We start from the raw sequence: 21,731 nt of genomic DNA, 5'->3' as shown, positions 1-21,731 counted from the left end.
TAAAACTGCTCTGTAGTTCTTGTTGTAAGGGAGCATGTGGATAAAATGAAAGTGAAAAGCAAATGAAGGGAGTGGCCAAGAAAGACAATAGCAATAGGTTAACCTATGTAAGGTTAAAAAGGTGTCCAATAGAAAGTCACAACTCTTATTTCTCTTTTTTTTTTTTTTGAGATACAGATATAGATAGAAGATATAATTCATAAAAATACACAAATGATTGTGGAGTATATATTTAATTACCTCCATTAATGAGGCAAAAATACTTCCATAATGTTTGAATAAAACTAGCACGAGATGCAGTAAAATAGTCTCCCTATGGGTGTAACTTAATGCATTATTGTCATAATTGGGGAAGAAGATATATAGCTTAAATATAAAATTAAAGGGAAGAGACACTAAACACAGACAATAAAATGCAAAATTTGTGTCATTAGAGGCAATAAAGTTTTGTTCAGTATAATACAAAGTCAAAACAGCTTGTTCCATATCACACCTCATACTTAACGGCATAACCAGTAGTTCAAGATAAGACATTCTGTGCCCCTGTACATATCAATAATCATGATAATCATAGAGTACAATGCTACACTCTGATTAAAACAAACAGCTTCTCACAGCTTAAGAGAGTTCAAAGATTCTTAACAAAGTTGTCGGGCTGGAAACCATGAACTACTCTGACAGACTACAAAAGCTATTTTGTTTTCTGTATCCTACAAAATTTATAGAACAGACTGTGGTTGCATATTAAGCCGTAGCTGTCCTTATTCTAGTTGAAAATGTTTGCCTGGAATGACACTAATCACATAAAATGAAAGGCAGCTTATCGTTAACATCATAACAGAAAGTTGGATAGATCCTTTACCCAATGATTACTAAACATTTGGAATAAACTATAACCCTCCAGTAAAGCTAATCACTTAATTAACAGTACTCAAAAACAAGACTGATCACTCCAGTGGTAAGCAGAAAACACCGTCACAGGATAATGCCAGCCAGGCATGCTATCATTAAGATAACACTGAAGAATGGAGAATAACTAGTGTGTATGCTTCTCTAACTATAATAATTAAGAACAGATAATGGTGAGTGGTATACATGCTTCTTTAAATAAGAAATATTATAAAATATGGAGAGGATATGGGCTATGCAGGAAATATTGTATACAGTTGGAAGCAAATTAACAGAAGTTCGTGATAGTTTGCTGTTCGTAAATTTTGGAAATATAGTTACTTATAAGCAGAAGATAAGCAGTCGCTGTATACATTTTCCCTTTTCGGCAGCAATGGAACAGTATTTGCTTAATGAGACTGAACCATATTTTGTATGCATGGCGGTGAAGCATAAGGGTTCTATAGTGTTGAGGGAAACGATGTAAAAGTTAAACATAAGTTTATTAGAGAAAAAGAATACAAGAGAGACAGTGAATTGGTCAGTTGCAGACCAGAAACTGTTCTGATTTGCATGAGGAAAAACAGAAAACTTAAGTAAAGCATCAAAATGAAGCTTTCTTAATTGGGATCAGAAAAAAATGATAAAACAGAAGGATATTCTTTGTGCTTGGCAGTGAGAATGGAAGTGCAGAAATGAGACGAACAGGACAAGGAATGTGTTTCATCGGGAATATATTCTGCAATCTAAGTTTAAAAATGCATGGCATGATGACAACATTTATAATTAAAAGCCATTTTGGGCACATGTAATCAATATTTAGGAATGCATTTGAAATTGAGGCATGTAATGGATTTTTTTATGAATAGGAGTTGGAATAATAGTCAGAGAATGTGTTATAAAGCAGAAGAGGCCAGTTTTGCTAGTAAGAGGAAACAGGAAATATGCAATACATGAACATATCAAGCTATAAAATGAGTAAGTTTATAAAAAGGAAAATGGGAAGTTGCCAGTGCTTATGGGCTACCTTGAGGGTATGACGGCAAAATAAGGGGAAAAACATAGACATACTCCTTAAGGAACAGAAGTAGTAATCAAGGCTTTCTGTAATAAAAAGTGATGGGAAACGTGATATTGCTAAGCATTTGCCCATCTGTTTACTAAGTTACGACTATAACATTCTCATGACAATTATTGCCAACAAGTTAACAAAAAATGTTTTAAAATGTAAAACAGTGAACTGAAAGAACATACATATCATTAAAGATGAAAAATAATTTAAATACAACAAGGTAACAAAATATTTTTATGAGTAGCAAGGAAATGAAAATGTAGGTTATATGGTATTTTAAGTAAGCTATATAGTACTTTTATATAAGCAACTTTCAGAGAGCTATTTTAAATAAATTATGGAAAGCTATAGTCAGAATATGGAGTAAGACTGATATGATAAATGGAATTATGCTTGTATGCAGTACTGTTAAAGGCAGGGTTGTGGCAAATGGCTAATTGACTGACTGACTTTTTATTTATTTATTATTATTTATTTTACATTTGTTTACCTGGATAATCCAACTGGATACATGTCCATTTTCAGCGGAGGCCCGGGGAGAAAAGCTCCAGATAGTCAATATTATATAGGCTACATAAGACGTTAGATAACACTAGAAAATGTAGGACAGTGTATTTAGTACAGAGGTTTAGTAATGTTCCCACATAGGGACTCACAAATTCTGTGGTCTAACACAATTTCAAGCAAAAAGACATCAAGAAATGGACTCACAAATTTTCATGATCTGACACAATCTTAAGCAAAAGACATCAAGAAATGGAAACATAGCTTGGTTAGGAAACAAAGCTTGGTTAAGTAAATTACATGTTACGATATTTACAGCTTATGCTTTCAGTTTATAATTTAATCAGGGTTAGTGCATGGGCAAAGCCAGTTTGCTTTGAGATGCTGTCTGAGGTATTTTGTAAAGAGACTTAGGGAGGTTTGAAGGGTTATATGGTTTGGCAGTGAATTCCAGGTTTTGCCAACAAAGTTGGCAAACAGGGATTCACCAGCAAAGTTGCTAGCTTTGTGGGTTTGGACCAGTAGTTTGTTAGCTGATCGTAGGGATCTCAAGTTGCTATATGGCTTAATAATATTTGTAAGTGAGGGGGTATCTTCAGGGTGGTATAGAATTTTGTGTGCTATTAGGAGTTGATTGAATTGAATTAAGCTCGGCAGTTCTAGCCACTCTAGTTGTTTCAGGTTCTGGCAATGATGGGTTCTATAGGTAGAACCAGTGGTGAATCTGGCAATATGGTTGTAGCTATGGGAGAGCTTAGTTAGTTCCGATTTGTTGAGGTTTGAGAGTGCAGGTGAGGCATACATAAGAGTAGAGAGTAGGTGTGATTGGGTGATTGCAGTTCTAGCCAGTGGAGTTAAAAATGTCTTATTTCTATACAGTGATCTGAGTTTGTTACTGATGGTCTGTATGTTTTTTTTGACCTGTAGGTCAAATTTAAGATTATTATCTATGATAACCCCTAGAAGTGTGTTGGTGTGGGTATTTGGGGAGATAATGGTACCATTGTTGGACATGACAGAGAATAAGAGTGTGGTGGATCTACTAGTTGGGGTGAAAAGTAGAAGTTTGGTTTTATTGGGGTTCAGGAGTAGGCATTGGTTGGTAAGCCAGTTTTCCATATTATTAAATGTATCCTGGGTTGGAAGAGTGGAATCATCTGTGTACTGAATGCAGGTAGCTTTAGGGATAGCAGTGTGAAGTTTGTTGATGAAAATAGAGAAAAGTAGTGGACCTAGTATGGAGCCTTGAGGGACACCAAGTGTGAGAGATAGCTGGCTGGACAGCTTGCCCTGCCATAATACTGCCTGTTGCCTACCAGTCAGGTAGGACTGGAACCACTGGATTGCATGCTCATTAAGGGAAACTGACTTTAGAGAAAGAATGAGAAGTTCATGGTTGACCATATCAAAGGCTTTTGATAGATCAAGAAAGAGGGCAGAGGATAGCCTATTGTTGTTCCTGTTTTGGTTTATGGCATTAGTAAAGGAAAGGAGGGCTGAGGTGGTGCTATGGTGAGGCCTGAAACCATGCTGGGAGTTGTATAGTAGGTTATTCTGTGAAAGGTATTGCATTAGTTGCTTGTGTACACATTTCTCCAATACCTCGGCTAGTGGGGAAAGAATGGCAATGAGTCTATAGTTGGATAAGTCTGTAGAACTTCCACCTTTATGGAGTGGGATGATATGGGATATTTTCCAGAGGGAGGGGATAGTGCTTTTGGATAAGGTTTTGTTGATCAGGATAGATATGAGAAATGCAATGGCATCTGCAGCTATTCGTAGGTACTCTGCAGGGAGGAGGTCTGCAGAGAGGGTGGTGGGTTTTAGTTTTTTTATAAGTGTTTTGATAAAACTTGTGGATATGAGTTGGAAGCTAAACTGGGGGTTGTTAGTGGATAAATTAGAGGTGGGATTTAAGTTTCTGGAAGTTAGTTGATCTGCTAGGGATTGGATTGTTTCAGTGAAAAAGTTGTTATAAGCGTCAGCTATGGTCTCTGGGGAACTATGGGTGTGGTTGGCTGGGATTGGGGTGGTAGAATGACCTGGGTGAAGAAGTTGATTTAAGCCTGCCCAGAACTTCTGAGGGCTGTTTTGGTGTTTTTGTAAGAGATTTTGGTAGAAGCTTTTTTTATCTAGTAGAATGGATTTTTTTGTTTCATTCCTGAGTTGACGATATTTTAAGTGGTCAAGTGGAGCTTTAGTTGATCTCTAGTTGGCCCAGGCTCTATTTCTGGCTTTGATTTTTGATTTGGTATCTTTTGTGAGCCATGGTGCTGGGTTTGATCTCATTTTTATTGTATGTGCAGGAGCATGGGAATCTAGGATACCTAGGAATTCAGTGTTAAAGTGAGCTATAGCCTCTTCTAATGGCAGATTTTTTAGTTGCGACCAGTCAACTGCTTTTAGTTCATTTAGGAAAATAACAGGGTCAATGTTTTTCCTGTCTCCAAGTGTTTTAAATTTGGTTTGGTGAGGGTTTCCTGCCTTATGTTTTATGATATAGGTTAATAGATGGTCGCTAAGGTCATCAGGGAGAGTCCCAGCTGTGTACAGCTGGGGTTGGTTATTGACTAGGATCCAGTCTATGATACTTTCCCTGTTGGCAGGTTTGTTTATTCTGGTGGACTTAAAGTCTATTTAGGGAAGGAGAGGTCAATATTTTATACAGTATGGCTAAGGACGGTGTTCTGGTAAATGGATGACTGAATATTTGAGGAAATGAAAGGAAGTAATTTTTTTTTTTTTTGTAAAGAATGGGACTGACAAGAAAGTCATTTTAATTCTTTAACATGTATACTGTAATTTTACTGCGGTGGTGGTGCTGCGGTAGCGTTGTCGCCTCACAGTTAGACGTTGCCCGTTCGATTCTCAGCTAAAGCTTCTTCTGTGTGGTGACATGCGTGAATAAGTGTTCCTTCATTGAAGGTTGTGCGTTAGGCCCGGCAAGCCAGCACGTAAAAATCTACTGCCAATCATTAGCAGACCGGAGTTCCGCTGTGGCAACCCCTAACCGGGAAAAGCTGAAAGACACAAACAAACATATATACTGTACTTTTCACATTTCTGGAGTAAATTAAACACAATCAAAACCAAAATGAGTATAAGGTATGCGAGGGGAAGTCCTGGATGAATTTTATACAGATGCAGATGACATATTTTTGTAGATGAGTGCTAAGAAGAGTACAGCAGAAGTATTGGGTATACACACACACATATATATATATATATATATATATATATATATATATATATATATATATATATATATGCACACACACACACACACACACACACACATATATATATATATATATATATATATATATGTATATATATATATATATATATATATATATATATATATATATGGGTCCACTTCTTAATTTCGAAATGCCACAGTCTCAGGATTCATAAAATCGAGTCCACAATCTCAAGGTTGTGAAATCTCGAAACTGAGAAGTGAACTAAAAAAAAAGATAACATGTAAAACCATGTTTTTGTAGGGGGGCAAGCCTCCTGCACCCCCCACACCTCTTGCAACTTAAATATACTTACTCCTGGATCCTGCTACAGTGAAGGGAATGGTAATACACATCGGTATAAAGTGCAGAAAGGGAACATTACCATTGTCTTCACTGTAGCGCAATCTCGTAGTTAGTATATTTAAGTTGCAGGGGATGTTGGGGGTGCAGGGGGGATTGCCCCCTGCAAAAACATGGTTTTGCATGTTTTCTTTTTTTTTTTTGTTCACTACTTAGTTTTGAGATTTCACAATCTCGATATACAAAGTATGAGAAAAGAGACAGAGGATTTATAATTAAAATGAACAATGAATGGCAAAAGGCAGAGCTGAAAATAGTCAGTGGATTGCTGAGATCATAAAATGTGAAAATTATTTTTATGATTGAACAAGGAGAAAGTGTTATTTTAAATAAAAAAGTGTTATTTTAAATGAAATCCATTGTTAAATAAATGGAAACATAGAAAAGAGGGAATAACTTTTGCCATGAGCAGTGTTAAGTGAAAAGGTTTCCTAACAACCATTGTAATGTGATTTCAAGTACTCAGGTCTCTCTTAACTTTTTCATTTTGAAATGGTATATTATCTATTCTATAAGTTGAAATAAGGTTTTGCTTTCCAAATGCTACAATGTTGCACTGTTTTGAACTGAGCTTGAGCCAATTTTCAGTACATTGGCTACTGAAAAAATTAAGCTCCTGCTAGAGTACATGAATGTCAGAGTGGAACTTGAGGATGAATCACAACTTACAATCATCCTCAGACTTTGTTAACCAAAAATTCTTGTTTGATAAGTGGAGATCAGATAAGTAGATACTGAGCAGAAATGGCCCCAGCACAGATACCTGTGGAACTCCACTGGTCACCTACATGCTCTCAGAGGACACACCACCAACTCTTACTGTGTGAGTCCTATTGCTAAGCCAGTTTGCTATCCATGTAACCACACAGAGGTTAGTTTAGAGTTCTTTCAACTAAAATATTATGTTGCATGTGGCATTTTATGTCATGTCTTGGTGAGGTCAAGGTATTATGAGTGAACAGATGGTACACAGACTATAGTTTGCATAACCTTCTCAAAGAAGTTCACAAGATTAACTAGGTAGGATCTACCCTTGACAAAGCCAAATTACTGGGGGGTCAAGTCTGACAAGAGTTTTCATATCATAGGTAATTAGATCAGTTATGATAAGTTCCATGACTTTACATATAAGAAATATTGGGCTGGTATGTCATTTCCTGCATCAGTGGTGTGGCCATCATTGTAGACTGGAATTACAACAGCTGTATGCCACTACCATGGGACAAAGACAGTTGCTAGACAAAGATTTGAGAGTCTGAGAAGGGGGTCCCCCAATTATTGCTTAGTGCTATTAATTAGGCAATCAGGTATGTTTCTGGGTCCCATGGATGAAGTATTATTCCTTTAGCAGAGTACCTCCTGTGCATGATCTTTCATGATGATTGGTTGCTTAATTCCATCAGGAATAACTAGATTTGGAATAAATGTCTCAGAGTTGAAGATGGCACTAGACTTATTTACCAGTATATTGGCAATATTCACATGACTGAAGTAATTAGCACTTCTATGAATAAGCTCAGAGCAATGTTGGATGTTATTTTTCTGGTATAACAAATTAAGGAATTATAGCTGTCTTTGGCTTCTGTAACTAGTCTGAGCTCATGGGATGCCTTTGCTTTTCTCATGTTTTTTTTTATTCTTATCTAGTTGTTTGATGCTCTTCTTACTTTTGGGGTAATTTGTTCTTTTATATAGTTTTAGAAGTTTCTTCCCTTTATTACATAGTTTTTATGCTTGCAGACCACCACGATGGTTGCTTTTAGACTGCCCCATTTGCTTACATCAAGTTGTGACTTCCAATTAAATACATTTGTCCAGGTATGAGTGGACCTTCACTGCATAACTCTTTGCAGTATCAACATTATGAGTAATACCATTATATATGAATTTATAGACTTCATCATAGAATTGTAGATTTGTTCATTTGAAGTCCTTGAAAGCTGTGATATTTATTCCAGATAGTTTACAGATTCTGATGGTAAAGGCTAATAGTTTGTGGTATGACCTAACAAGTGAGAGGACTACCTTGAAGATAGTATATATCAAAGACAAGCTTTTCAGGAGGACTGAAGCATGTTCTGTTTTCTACTGGGGTTTTAACAATCTGGACCCAGGACTTTTTGTATGTCAAAATCTAAGAATTGTTGTGCATATCCTATGTCATTAGTATGGATCCCCTGTTAACAACAATGTAATTAAAATCACCAAGGATAAAGCATTCCTACTTATGGGGAGTTCCACCACAATATTTAGGGATGTTATATCATTTTTGTGGAGACATGGACGGGGTTCTGCAGCATTCCATGAACTTTTAGCTGATATCACTTAATAAAATATGAATTTTTGTAAGCTTTGCTTGAATGTCTCCAGGTATCTGTTTTAAGGTAATGTTGTCTCTAACAAATATGGGTACACCATTAGAGTTTCCATCAGTTCTTAACGAGGGGTAAACACAAAACACAGGTACAGAGGAAGTGCTGTCTGGGCACTTAAACCAGGTTTCTGTAACAACACATAAATGCATGTGCTCCAAACAGAGGTGAAGCTCAAGGTCTGGCAGTTTGTTGCTTAGACTTCTGGCATTAAGTACGGTCAGCTTGATGTGGTCCAATGAGTGACTTGCTTAAGAAGGTAGGTTGACAGGTTCTTCAAAAACCTCAACTGCTACTAGATTACTAACACACTGAGCTCGATAAATGCATTATAAGGAAATGGAACTCATTAAAGATGCAACAATATTGTCCATGGCTTCATATATGAATGCTGTCCTTTCACCCCACCAGAATTATGGCTCTGATCTTGTTTAAAGGAGATGTGTTAGCTCTGCATTTACAAACAAGACAAAACTGAAGTGCCTAAGTTACTCAGTTTTTATGGATTCTTTTTTTATCTTTTTATTATTTTAAATCATAAGAAACGTGCATTAAAAGTGCTTTCTTATTCCCATTTCACAAGTGCATTAATCATGAAATAGCTCTAAATAAAATCAAACATTCCCCCAGGAAATGAGAAACCATGTTTCTTTTAAGCATAGCCTCTCACTACCCTTCTTTTCACACAGTAAAAGAACATGGCCAATTGATGGTGTTTTACTCTGTGAGGTAAGGACTGAGTTCAACTACACACAGTTTAGGTCTCATCTGAATACAGAGATCATCACATTGCATCACATTTACCTGACAGCAGAATGATGAGATAAGCTGATGTTGTCAATCCATTTAACTATCTTAATTTTCTGCCTTGTCCCATTCCTACATTCAGTCTTGCCCTTTTTCTGCCTGTCCCATACCTGTTGAATGTCTTTGTGGATTCCTTTTCCAATAAGAATTCTGGCAAAAAAAGTATATTCAGAGATCGAAGGTATAAATAATGCCTACTATATGTTGTCTGTGCCCCTCTATCCCAATGTACTTCATTTTCAGAATAACCCTTCACAACTCTGTGTCATGATCTTGTGCACACTATCATGTACCCCTTTCACTTCTGGTTTCAGTCAATGCAGCTCTTTCTCTTCTAACCTCTGACATTATTCTTTCTCCTCCATCCAGTGGATTTTTCTGGTGATATTCATCTCAAATCCTCCAAGTAGCATGAAGCATGTTTCCTTACATAGTTCAACAAATACATACACTACTAAAACAGAGTCTGACCAAGGCCATACAGAGTACAACCATTATTACTGAGCCATTCATTCGTTCTCATTGCTGACACTCAAACATTCAATGGGCAAATAGGACTGAGAAGGAGGCCATAAACTGTCAGTGAAATCAAACTGCTGTTACATAATCATTGATAAGCAATGGTTGAGGTAGCTTGTTAGCTGAGGTACTGGACTTGTTTAAAAGCATCAAGCTGAACAACTCCCTTATATAGACATTATTTCTTTCACCTTCCTCATAGTCAATCACCAGAAGTTTGCATAGAAGGTGGCCATCTCTGGGAGAAACAGGCTGTTTGTGAAAGCAAATCGCAACCACAAGATCACTGTTAAATGATCACGATAAGGTTTGTCAGAGATGGGTCACATGTGTGTCTGATAAATACATCACGGTAGAAATTATTGGGTAAAAGCAAAGGACTTCTGCAAAATCACAGTTAAGTAATCACTGATATGGTTTGTTAGGGGTAGGCTATTAAGGTACACAGACACACAGACACAGACATTTATACACACACACACACACACACACACACACACACACACACATGCACACACACGCACACACGCACACACGCACACACATGCACACACACACACACACACACACACACACACACACACACACACACACACACACACACACACACACACTTCTGAGTAGTCTGAGTGTAGTCCATTCTGGATCCCTCAGACTTTAAACTGACCCTGTATATATCTGAACAGGGTCTATATCACATAGTCATACTGCAACAAGTCCAACTATGTGAAGACTGAACCGGGAAGTTCGAAAAGTGAAAATAGTGAAGCTGCGGAACTCAGAATTTTTTCCCCAGGGAAAAAATCGGTGGGCTGTTTTTACAGCTTTACTATTTCCTCCACTGTGGTGCGATCTCAGAGTTGGTATATTTAAGTAGGGGGTGTGTGGGGGGCATGGCCCCCCACATTGGTGGATGTGGGGGGGTGAAGCCCCACACACTATGTGTTTAAAGTGTACGTGCTTTTTTGTTTTTGTACCGGAACAGCAATTTTTTTCCCTGGAAAAAAAAATTGCTGTTCTGTGTGTTCAAACATTTTACATTTCGAACTTCCCGGTACGATATTCAAGTAGTCGGACTTATTGCAGTTTGACTATTTGAGATAGACCCATCTGAACATAGCAGGATGAAATACATTACTGTAAACTTTGTCTTCATGTTCCTTAACATGAAGCTTCCTTGGTGCACACAGAAAATAGCTAAATTTGTGGGGTGGGAAGGCAGGATGTGTGAAAAGAAAGAACAGTTACATGATAATTTGAAATGAATGCTTCAGCTTGCCAGGGAGAAGATCTACATGCATCTTTAAGCAACAATTTGAAATGTATTACACTCGCCATTATGTCTTTCACTTTCTTTATAGTCATATAACAGAGGTGTACTGAGAAAATGTCTATTTATATGTTGGGGGCTGAGTAATCATTCCGTATGTGAATCTACAAAATCAAAGAACTTTAGTACAATTAAATGTCTGCCATAGATCAACTAAATGAAAAAGCAAAACCACAGTGTGAAACAGGAATTTCAAAAGGCCTCTAATTGATGAGTATTCTAATTTCTTAGAGTTATGTGGATCAACTACTTAAAAGAAGTACACAAAAATTGCATGGTTAAAATTATATAGACGATATTATAGTACAATATGTAAATGGACACATAGGTTCATAGGTTCATAGGTAGATACTAGGCTATCTGCCCTAGGGCATTTATAAGCCTAGCCAGAGTGTATTAGGCTTCTGCCTCCCTATTAGATTAGCCTACTGTGCCTCTGTAAAGCAGGGCACAGAAGGTACCCTTTTAAGATTAGTTTACTGTGCCTCTGTCTAGCAGGGACACAGAAGAGATCCCAGGGGTGAATTTGCGATTTCCCATCCACGCGTCCAGATTTCGCTTGAAGAGGGTCAGCGAGGAGCTATGTCTAACATGAAATGGGATTCTATTTCAGAGTGAGGGGAGCCTCTGGGAAATGAATCTGTCCCTCCAGCATGTCCTATTTATTTTTGTGCTGAGGTTTAGGTCCCTGGAGCGTGTAGCTCTAAGGGACTTGGATTTTTTGAGGTGGAGCATGTCCATTAATTCTGGGTTTGACATGGCTTTGTACGTCAGGCATAGATCGCCTCTGAGTAGGCGGTAAGCAACTGAGTAGAGCTGGAGTTTCTTTAGTCGAGCTGCATAGGACATCTGTTTGTAGTCCATGATCCTCTTGGTGAGGTACTTTTGGGGTCTCTCCAGTTGCTGCAGGTGTCGGGTAAGGTACATCCCAAAAGGGGCATTGTATTCAATTATGGGCCTGATGAGTGACGAGTAGAGGGGCACAATGACCTCTCTTGATCTAGATGTGAACCCTTTCGTGATAAGGTGGGCTATATAGAAGGTCTTTCTAACCACTTTGGCAACGTGATTATCAAAGGAGACATTACTATCAATGTTGGTCCCCAAATCTCTAATTACTTCTTCCGTACTTAATGGATTACCACCTATGTGGTAATTTATGGGCACCTTGTTTTTCCCAAAGGGGATGACTATGCACTTTTTAGCATTTAGCTTGAGGCCGTGGCTCTGGCACCAAGCATCCATCTCTGTGAGACCCTTTTGGAAGATGCTTGTGTCAGCTGGAGATTCGATTATGGCCCCCAGTTTGCAGTCATCTGCGAACTTTGTCAGCCATAATCCCTCCATGTTAGCCTGAACCTCAGAGAAGTATATACCGAACAAGAGAGGTCCCAGAACTGAGCCCTGTGGGGCGCCACTTGTAACTGGTTTGGATTCAGACATGGCACCTGCGATTCTGACCATGTGGGTTCTATCTCTGAGCCAGTTTGCAACCCATCTTGTGATATAGGGGTTGATATTTAAGCTGGTAAGCTTATTTATGATGCCCGAATGGGGTATTGTGTCGAAGGCTTTTGTGAGGTCCAGGTAGGCTGTGTGGACTACCTTGCCCTCATCCATGGCTTTGGTAACTGTTTCAAAGAAATCAACTAAGTTTAAGAGGCAAGATCTGCCCTTAACAAAGCTGAATTGGATAGGGTCCAGTGTCTGGAGGCTCCCAATGTTTTTGTTTATGAGTTCCATGATAATATGCTCCATAGCTTTACAGACCAGACTAGTCAAGCTTATGGGGCGATAGTTTCCAGGGTCCGTTGTGGCACCACCTTTGTGGACTGGGACCACTGTAGCTGTACGCCATTCTTTGGGTACATATCCTGTAGTAAGGCTAAGTTTGAACAGTGACTTAATGTGAGGGTTCACTTCTTCTTAGAGCTCGTGTAAGACACAGCCTGGGACACCGTCTGGTCTCATAGATGCTGTGTTTTTTGCTTTGGAGAGGGCAGCTTTCACCTGTGCATCTGTGATGTCAGGGAGGTTACATTCAGTTGGGATAGGCATCTCTGTAAAGTAATAAAACTCCAGATAAAGTATCTAATTACTAATTTCACATTGAAAATATTTTAATGCAGACTGTTTCTTTGAGATGTGGCTGAGAATTGTCATCCAAAAGTAACTGCCTTTTCAGTTCTTTATTCTCAGGTCAGCTATCCAACCCCCCCCTGAAGTCCACCTAAATGTGATAATAACAAAGAACTTGAACCACTTAAAAGCAGGACATCTAACTGAGTGTATGTATAAGCCTTACATTTTATGGTATGGATATGTTCATAATTATTCTGTGATCACTTATGAGAAATTTTACTTATGCAAAATTCCTCTCAGCTCTCTTGCGAACACATACCATATATCTAGAATAATGATCAATGCAATCTTTAGTTCCAAACAATTCTATTATTGTGCAAAATGCCATGTGTGGGCCAGTATTAATGTATCAGCACTTGCTGTACAACTCATTTGCATATGTACAAGCTTGTTGTTTCACTTTCATCTCAGCCATGGGTATGTATAAGGTGTTTATGACACTTTACTGTCAACATATCCATTTCTAACAAGCCTTTAAAAGTGGTACTCTTTTTGTATATAAAATGAGGCATAAAGACAGTGAAGCAAAACATATCAGAACTTCCCCTTAAATTTTTTTCATAGGACACAAATTACATTTCTGATGTTGTGATGGTCTCCTTTAAAAGTTAAAGCAAATGCCTTCAACCCAGAGATGCAATCACCCTTTTAAATGGTCTGTGATATTTACTCCTCCAGTTGATAAAAAATACTAAAAGCTCTCTTCTTAGCATGCCACTTTAAATCGTCCAGCTTTTCCTGTTAGGGGTCTCCACAGCAGATCACTGGTCCACTATTGATTGGCAGTGGATTTTTACAGTGTCGAGTTGCCCAACCTTCACAGAAGGCACACACACATGCACCTACCTGTATGTCTTTAAAGTTCACTTGACTGCAAGGAGGACATGCAGACTCTGCACAGAAAGCACTCCAGCTAAGAATCGAACTGGAGAATCTCTAGCTGTGAGGTGACAATGCTAACTGCTGCACCACTGCGGCCCTAGCACAGAAATAAGTTAATTTTTTCTCCATTATAGTCTCCATCTAATAACAGCTGTTTAAGCACACTAAGTTCTTCTAAAACTTTTCTTATTTCATCAGTAATCAGCTTAGAAAATTTCATAGCTTACATCTTAACTTTTTTGTTCTTAATGTAATTGTGGTCAGCTGCTCTTAGCATGTAAGTACATATATGTGAAAGTCAATTTCCTACATACTATAGAACAGAATGTTTTATTAGCACTTTTAAAATCAACTTCAATATCAAGAAATGAAATTTTCTATAAAATGTAAAAAATTGGTAGTATTGCTTAAATATTGCAAAGTGTCTTGGACTTACTTCTGTATCCTTGACCAGATTAAAAAAGAGGCTGATAGAGCTCCAGCTGCAGGTCCATGTGTTGAAATAGACCCTGTTCCTTCTACTCCCAGTTTAGTCTGAAATAATGTACTATTTTCACACCAAGTACATAGGCCCCTATGACTTATAGGTCCAGGTCCATGATATCCATAATCCAGCACTGTCTGTACTCTGTACCTATCAACATGCAATGTCAAGAAACTACATGACTATATATTTTGCAAAATCAATACAATATAAAAAATAAACCATCATGCCCATTGACTGAGACCTAAGTGTTGCTACTAATGCAGCCATGACTACCACTTTTACCTAATGAAGGCAGTTCTTTCAAATAAGAAAAAAATACAGAAATAAGAGCTTGAAGTTTGGCAAACAGAATTGCTGTCCTGCAGTCACTTCTATGAAGGTGTCAGCAAGAAAGAGATTGATGACCTGGTGAATGACGTTTTAGATGTTAACACATGCACCAATGTCATGAAAGCAAGTCACTGTGGAAATGTTCAAATGGAAATGAGGGCAGGTCACACCTGGTCAGCTAACACCCCATCTCATTAATTAATATCAATGTTAAACCTTTGCATAAGCACTATTTGCAAGATCAGAAAGTGTTATTCTTTAAGTGATTACAGAATAACAAGTTGGATCTGTTAAGGGTAGAAGAGCTCAGGACCAATGAATAACTTACTGCAGTTTGTAAAACAGAGGCAGGTTAAGAAGCATGTTTATTTTCTTTTTTTTTTTGTTCCGTATACAAAACGTATTTTATCCTGTGATGTGGGGTTTTGTGCTATGAGTGCTAAAGCTCTAAACCATGCAAATTTTGAAGGTATGCCCCAAGTTTTCTTTCACATTTTTGTTCCATCCCTAATAAAATATCAGATTATTTTGACAGCTGGATTTCCAAGTCAGTAGTATCAGTGTTTAAAAGGTGTCTCTAATTTGGGGCCTTTACACAAATTCCTCTACTTTGCTTCTGGTCAATATGGAGAAAATGTTCTGCTATTTGCAGGATAGGAAGACTGCTGTTCTTTAAACGTATTAATTTATTCCTTCATTATTGTATGATGTCATTTACAGATGTGAAGATGCATTTACTGTGTTATTAACAGTATTAAAATAGTTTAGGAGTGAATACGGGTTGCAAAAAAAAAAAAAAAACCTACTAAAATAGGTTTTAAGTTCCATAAATTCCCTCATAACAAAACTGCACTTCATATATGTATGCATGTATGCATGTATGTATGCATGTGCATGTATGTATAACCTATACATGGGTTGAGGATATGTCATTTATTTATGTATAACCTATATATGGGTTGAGGATATGCCATGTATGTATGTATAACCTGTGAATGGGTTGAGGATATGCCATGTATGTATGTATAACCTATATATGAGCTGAGGATATGCAATGTATGTATGCAATTATGCATGTATGTCTATATGTATAACATATACGTGGGTTGAGGATATGACATGTAAGCATGTATAACCTACATATGGGTTGAGGATATGCCATGTATGTATGTATAACCAGTATATGGACTGAGGATATGCCATGTACATATGTATAACCTATACATGGGTTGAGGATATGAGCCCACATAGTCATGACATGTAAGAACAAAACTGTCAGTAATAGAAAACAAATTTGAGAATTAATAAATGGAAAGGTAGGTGGGTTAGTATCTCTGCATGAGATTTTATTGAGATTAACGCCTTTGTCTCTCCATCCCCCACACATACATAATATGTAGTCTGATATACTGCATCTCCGTAAGTTGGCATACAGACAGACAACTGCATGATATGCATTTAAGGTATGAATAGATGGTCAAAAGGGGTTTGAAAGGTAGATAAAAGTGATTCAAAGGAATCTATAAGAATGCAGATTAACAAGATGTGTTGTGGCAAGCAATTTAACCTTGTTGTATATGGAAAAACACCTCACTCTTTTAAGGCAGACATAATAGGAGAAGCAAGGAGACAAATCCGATGAAAAGGTGGGTGAAGTAAAGACGTGAGGAAGTAAGCTGGGAAGAAAATATAGTCTTGTCTGGGGAACAATCAAAATCTCTAACAGTATTGGAGGATTGTAGGAAAATAACTCCGGAGATAACAGAGGAAAGTTGGAAAGTGACGTGCAAAATCAAAAGAATGCATGCATAGTTCAACTCAAAAGAATGAAGGGAGTTTAAATGTTTTAAAGAACTCAGGACAATGTCCCTAATGAACTATTGTCAGAATATATGAAAAAAAGAGTGCTGCATTGGAATAGGGCCCATGAAATGATACAAGAAGTGACAGAAACACTGACTCTGATACATCGGAAGGCATAAGAGGTGTGGTAAAAAAGTTAGGGACATTGCATGATGCTAAAAAAGAAATCTAAAAGAGGTTAATGTGGTATGTCTAAGCTGTTCTGGGAAGATCAAGGGAGTATGCAGAAATGCATAGAGCAGAGGAACTGGGAGAAAAAGATATAAGGTTTGGGTATACAGCAGATGAAAAGATTGTAGACCAGAAGCTTCAATTGTTTCACAGAGGTTTAGATGGGCAATGTATGCAGTAGCTGAAGCAAAGGGGTGCAAGGAATTACCTAAATGTATATTTTATATACCTTGGACGTATCTCTAGAAGAAGAAGACGAATATACTGCCTTTGTGGTGGCAGCTTCTGCCTCAACATTCAAGATTGAACAGTATGCTGAAAAGGGAAGGGGTTGAGATTAGTTGGCTTTTGCAGAATAGGAATAAGATAAATTGTAGTAGGGAGATAATAAGGGAGCTGCAGATGTTATGGGAGTGTCCAGGGGATAGACAGCAAGAAGGAGCTACTTGCAAAAAGAGGGTCATTGGAAAGAACAGATTAGTAGAATATTTATTTATTTGTTTGTATGTGTATTTATTTATTTGTTTGTTTGTTTATTTATGTATTTATTTATTTATGTATATATGTATGTATTTATTTGTTTATTTATTTGTTTGTTTGCTTGTTTGTTTGTTTGTTTGTTTGTTGGATTTATGTATGTATGTATGTATGTATTTATTTATATTTGTTTACCAGGAAAGTGCAACTGGAATAAAACTGTTTTTCATCAGAGACCTGGGAGAAAAGCTTCACATTTAACACCAGTTTTGATATACACATAAAACAGAGTTCCATGATATCAGAAGGAATACAAGGTGTAGTTAAGAGTACATAAATACAAACAAAAAGAGGTTCATGTAGTGCTCACTCTGCTACAATAAATAAATTATGTTTTCATTTTTGTTGACTTTTATACATTTAAGAAGCAGGGTACATGTTTTGTAAGATGTTAATTGAGATTAATGTTTTACAGCAATAGCTTTAGTGATGCTTCTCTTTCTCTTTTTGTTTTTGGATATTACATTTTACATCTTTTCCTGTTTTATTAATTATGTGCAATGGTCATATGACCAATATAGTGGAATATTTTAGCTGTTTTAGGGAGCTTTAACAACGGTTTTAAAGATGTCCTGGTATCTACAGGGACAAAAGCACTTATCATTCTCCTGACTTTTAATGTTTCATGCTTAATAAAATTATCAGCATTTTGGCTACATTTCACAATGTATTTATTGAAGCCAGAGTAACCACTACACAAGCCTCTTTTTGTTCTTAGTTTTCTTTGTGGCTGCACAGATACATGCTGTGTTGTTGTTACGAGTATATAAATGAGAGACAAGAAAACTGCAATAGTTTTCATAAGCATCATTTAGAAATAGAGCATATACCGTTGTCGCCTCACAGTAAGATGTTGTCCTGTTCAATTCTCAGCTAGAGCATCTTTTGTGTGGAGACATGCATGAATGGGTGTACCTTCGTTGAAGGTTGTGCATCAGGGCAGGCAACTCGGCACATAAAAATCTACTGCCAATCATTAGAAGACCGGAGTCCCACTGTGGTGACCCCTAACCGGGAAAAGCCAAAAGACACACACACATAGCCTGAAAATGTATATACAGTGTTGAACATTCATTAGAAATTGACAAAGGCTACAGCACTACCACAGCCTTTCTATCCTTCACTAATCATATAAACCTTCACAGGAATGATAACAAATATGTATCAATCATTTTCCTAGACCTCTCAAAAGCATTTGATACGGTCTCCCACTCCATTCTACTAGACTCACTAACATCATTATCCTTCACCTCCTCTACTATAGCCTGGTTCAGAAGCTACCTATCTGACAGGCAACAATCAGTGCAGTGGAAAGGATCTCGGTCTACACAACTTCCAACCACCATAGGAGTCCCACAGGGCTCTATACTGGGCCTGCTATTGTTCTCTATTTTCACAAATAACCTCAATAGCTCTACACAACATGCCACACTCATACAATATGCGGATGATTCAACCCTGATCTGCTCCGCCTCATCTCTCACCACCCTACATACACTCACAAGATACCTTTAACTCAGTAGAAAAATGGATATCAGGTATCCAACTAATTCTAAATCCCAGAAAGACAAAACTGCTACTATTTACCCCTAACAGATAAAAAAACCCTCTCCTTTACCATAACATCTAAGGACAGCACCACCATCTCCCCTTCTAACCACACCAAACTTGTGGGCATTGAAATAGACAATAATCTCCACTTTTATGTTCACATCTCACATACCATAAAACTAGTACACAAAAAACTAGGCTCCCTATACAGGAATAAGTCTTTTCTCTCACAAAAAGCAAGAGTCACTTTTGCACAAAGCCACCTCCTGTCAACTCTATTATATGCAGCACCAATCTTTACCCATATCAGACAATGTGACCTAGACAAACTAGAATCATGCTACAATAAAATAGCCAAGTTTGTTACTAACTCAACCTATAGAACCCATCACTGTACTGCATTAAAAGAACTAAAATGGCTTGAGCTACCACAGCTACTTAACTATCACCAGCTGGGCACAGCCTACAATATTCTCAAATATCCCGAAAAAAAACCCTCATTATCCAACCTACTTACTGTCTATACTGCAAACTGGTACCTAAGATCCAGTGATAAATCTCTCCTCCCCATCACCAAGGCTAACAATAATGCAGGGAAAGTGCTCTACTCCCACACCGTTGCCAGAAACTGGAACTTTCTTCCCCTATCCATGTCCACTGCCCCATCCACATCCATATTCAAAAACTCCCTCAAATTGCACCTTCTTAGTACCTGGTTATGCCCTTGTATCACATAACCCTACCCATACTACTATTAACTCACCAAACTCCTCTCTGAACACATGCTGGATCTCTGATCCCCTGTAGGCTTGGTCATCTGAAAGAGTACTTTTAACTGTAGAATCTTACTTGATATATTTTCTTCTCTTACCAATGTGTAATTAACATTTTACCCATGTTCCATATCTTCTTTTATCTGGAGTGTTTATTTCTTGCTATTTTACTATGCTCAGCATATATGATAAAACCTGTTTTGTGTATTATGCTGGATGTACTGTAACTGACATTGTTTTTTACCTATGTTCTATATCTTCTTTTACCTGGAGTGTTTTATTAATTTCTTGTTATATTACTATGCTCAGCATACATGATGTAACCTGTTTTTTGTATTATGCTTTATGTACTGAATTTGTATAACTTGATGCTGGAGCTTTTATCCCCGGGCCTCCGCTGAAAATGGACCTGGTCCAGTCGGAATTTCCCGGTTAACAAATGTAAAATAAAAATAAATAAATAAATAAATAAATAAATATAGCAAAGAGAGATACAACATTGCAAAAGATACTGTAATATTATAATAGTAATAGTAATATTGAAATATAATTAGAATATGTCAGGTGAAACTTGGTACACATAATCTGTGTATACAAAATGCCCATGACTGTGATCATATGTACAAATGAAAGCTTGTTAATGTGGAAGTCTTCAGATCTGGGCATCTGAAATGTGTATACATTTCTGTGTTTTTTGTGGTATATATGCAGTGGCGATGAAACTTTGCTTTTCATTTCCACATAACTGGGAATGCAAGGCTGTGTTTTCCATCTTGTATACATTAAAACTAAATAAAAAGGGCACTGCAATTAATTTATCAGTTCTGCTTCATGTTTATTTATTTTTATTTATTTAATTTAAATAAATAAATAAAAGTAAAATATGCACTAACATTAATTGATCGGTTGTGCTTCATGTTGATATATGCAATCAGAAGTAATGAAAGTCATATACAGTCTAAACATTCAGGAAAAATGTTAAAACACACATCTTACTGATCAAGTTATTTACTCCATAGTAAAATATTTCAAGCTTCTTCTTACCATCTGACTTTTTGCAAAGTGAGATATATTCATTGTCACAGGATGTGGTCTTCCATGATCCATCCATATCCAGGTAAACGCAGGCGTCATTTGTATCTGGTTGATCTTCGCCCCATTTTGTAAACTGCATCTTCCATTTATCAATCCATATATATTGCCCTGCAGTCTGAAGTGAAAGAATACAGTGTCAGTTAAATAAAGGCGTATTGCTCTATACATACTAAAATTCGTAAGGTTAACAATTTAATCCTGTCCAGCTGTAAGCAGTGCATTCCAAAATGTAACTTGTCACTTTTTAAAAAATATCTTCATTTAACGGTGGTATCCTGGCTTTTCAGACACCACAGGACTGTGACAGAATTTGATTACTTCGGCAACATCACCCCTCCCCCACCCCCACCCCCACACAACTGAATTTGCAAAAGGTAGTTTAACTACTTTTAAGGAAAGATGATAGTTTGACAGATAGTTATGAAGTGATCACAACTGTAATTGATTACTTGACAGCTTAACTGCCACATCTTTTTAAAATGTCTGGCAGTCTCTACAAGCTGGCACCATCCAACTCATCACTATTATGGGAGTGGGCTGTATGCAGTTAAAGCTATCTCAGTGGTATTGAATGATAAAGCACTGAATGTGGGCCAGATAACCCATTACCGACTGGGGACCCAGGTGATGAAGTAGCTTGAAGAGGAGAATTGAGGGTGACAGAGCAATGACACTTCACTTCACCCACCTTGCTGGGACAAAAAAAGCATGGTCTGCTACTGCCTTGATTCCACGAAAGAGTACTGGAAACGTGCAGCACCATGACGGGCTCTCATTACATTTGTCACTACATTTGGCAACACCAA

At 37.5% G+C, this 21,731-nt stretch overlaps 1 protein-coding gene across 1 annotated transcript in view; it reads right to left on the bottom strand.

Moving 5' to 3' along the window:
- Positions 1–21,731, bottom strand: part of LOC122796778 (macrophage mannose receptor 1-like) — a 2,090,270-nt gene that overhangs the window by 388,825 nt on the left and 1,679,714 nt on the right. The window contains exon 25 of the mRNA XM_044065506.1: positions 20,875–21,040. Within this exon, the coding sequence (XP_043921441.1) occupies positions 20,875–21,040 (166 nt within the window). The remainder of the gene's footprint in view (positions 1–20,874; positions 21,041–21,731) is intronic.

The sequence above is a fragment of the Protopterus annectens genome, chromosome 3.part0 (genome assembly GCF_019279795.1).
Source record: "Protopterus annectens isolate FY-2018-M chromosome 3.part0, PAN1.0, whole genome shotgun sequence".
Classification (NCBI taxonomy): Eukaryota; Metazoa; Chordata; order Ceratodontiformes; family Protopteridae; genus Protopterus; species Protopterus annectens.
This window is presented reverse-complemented; position numbering and strand designations above follow the sequence as displayed.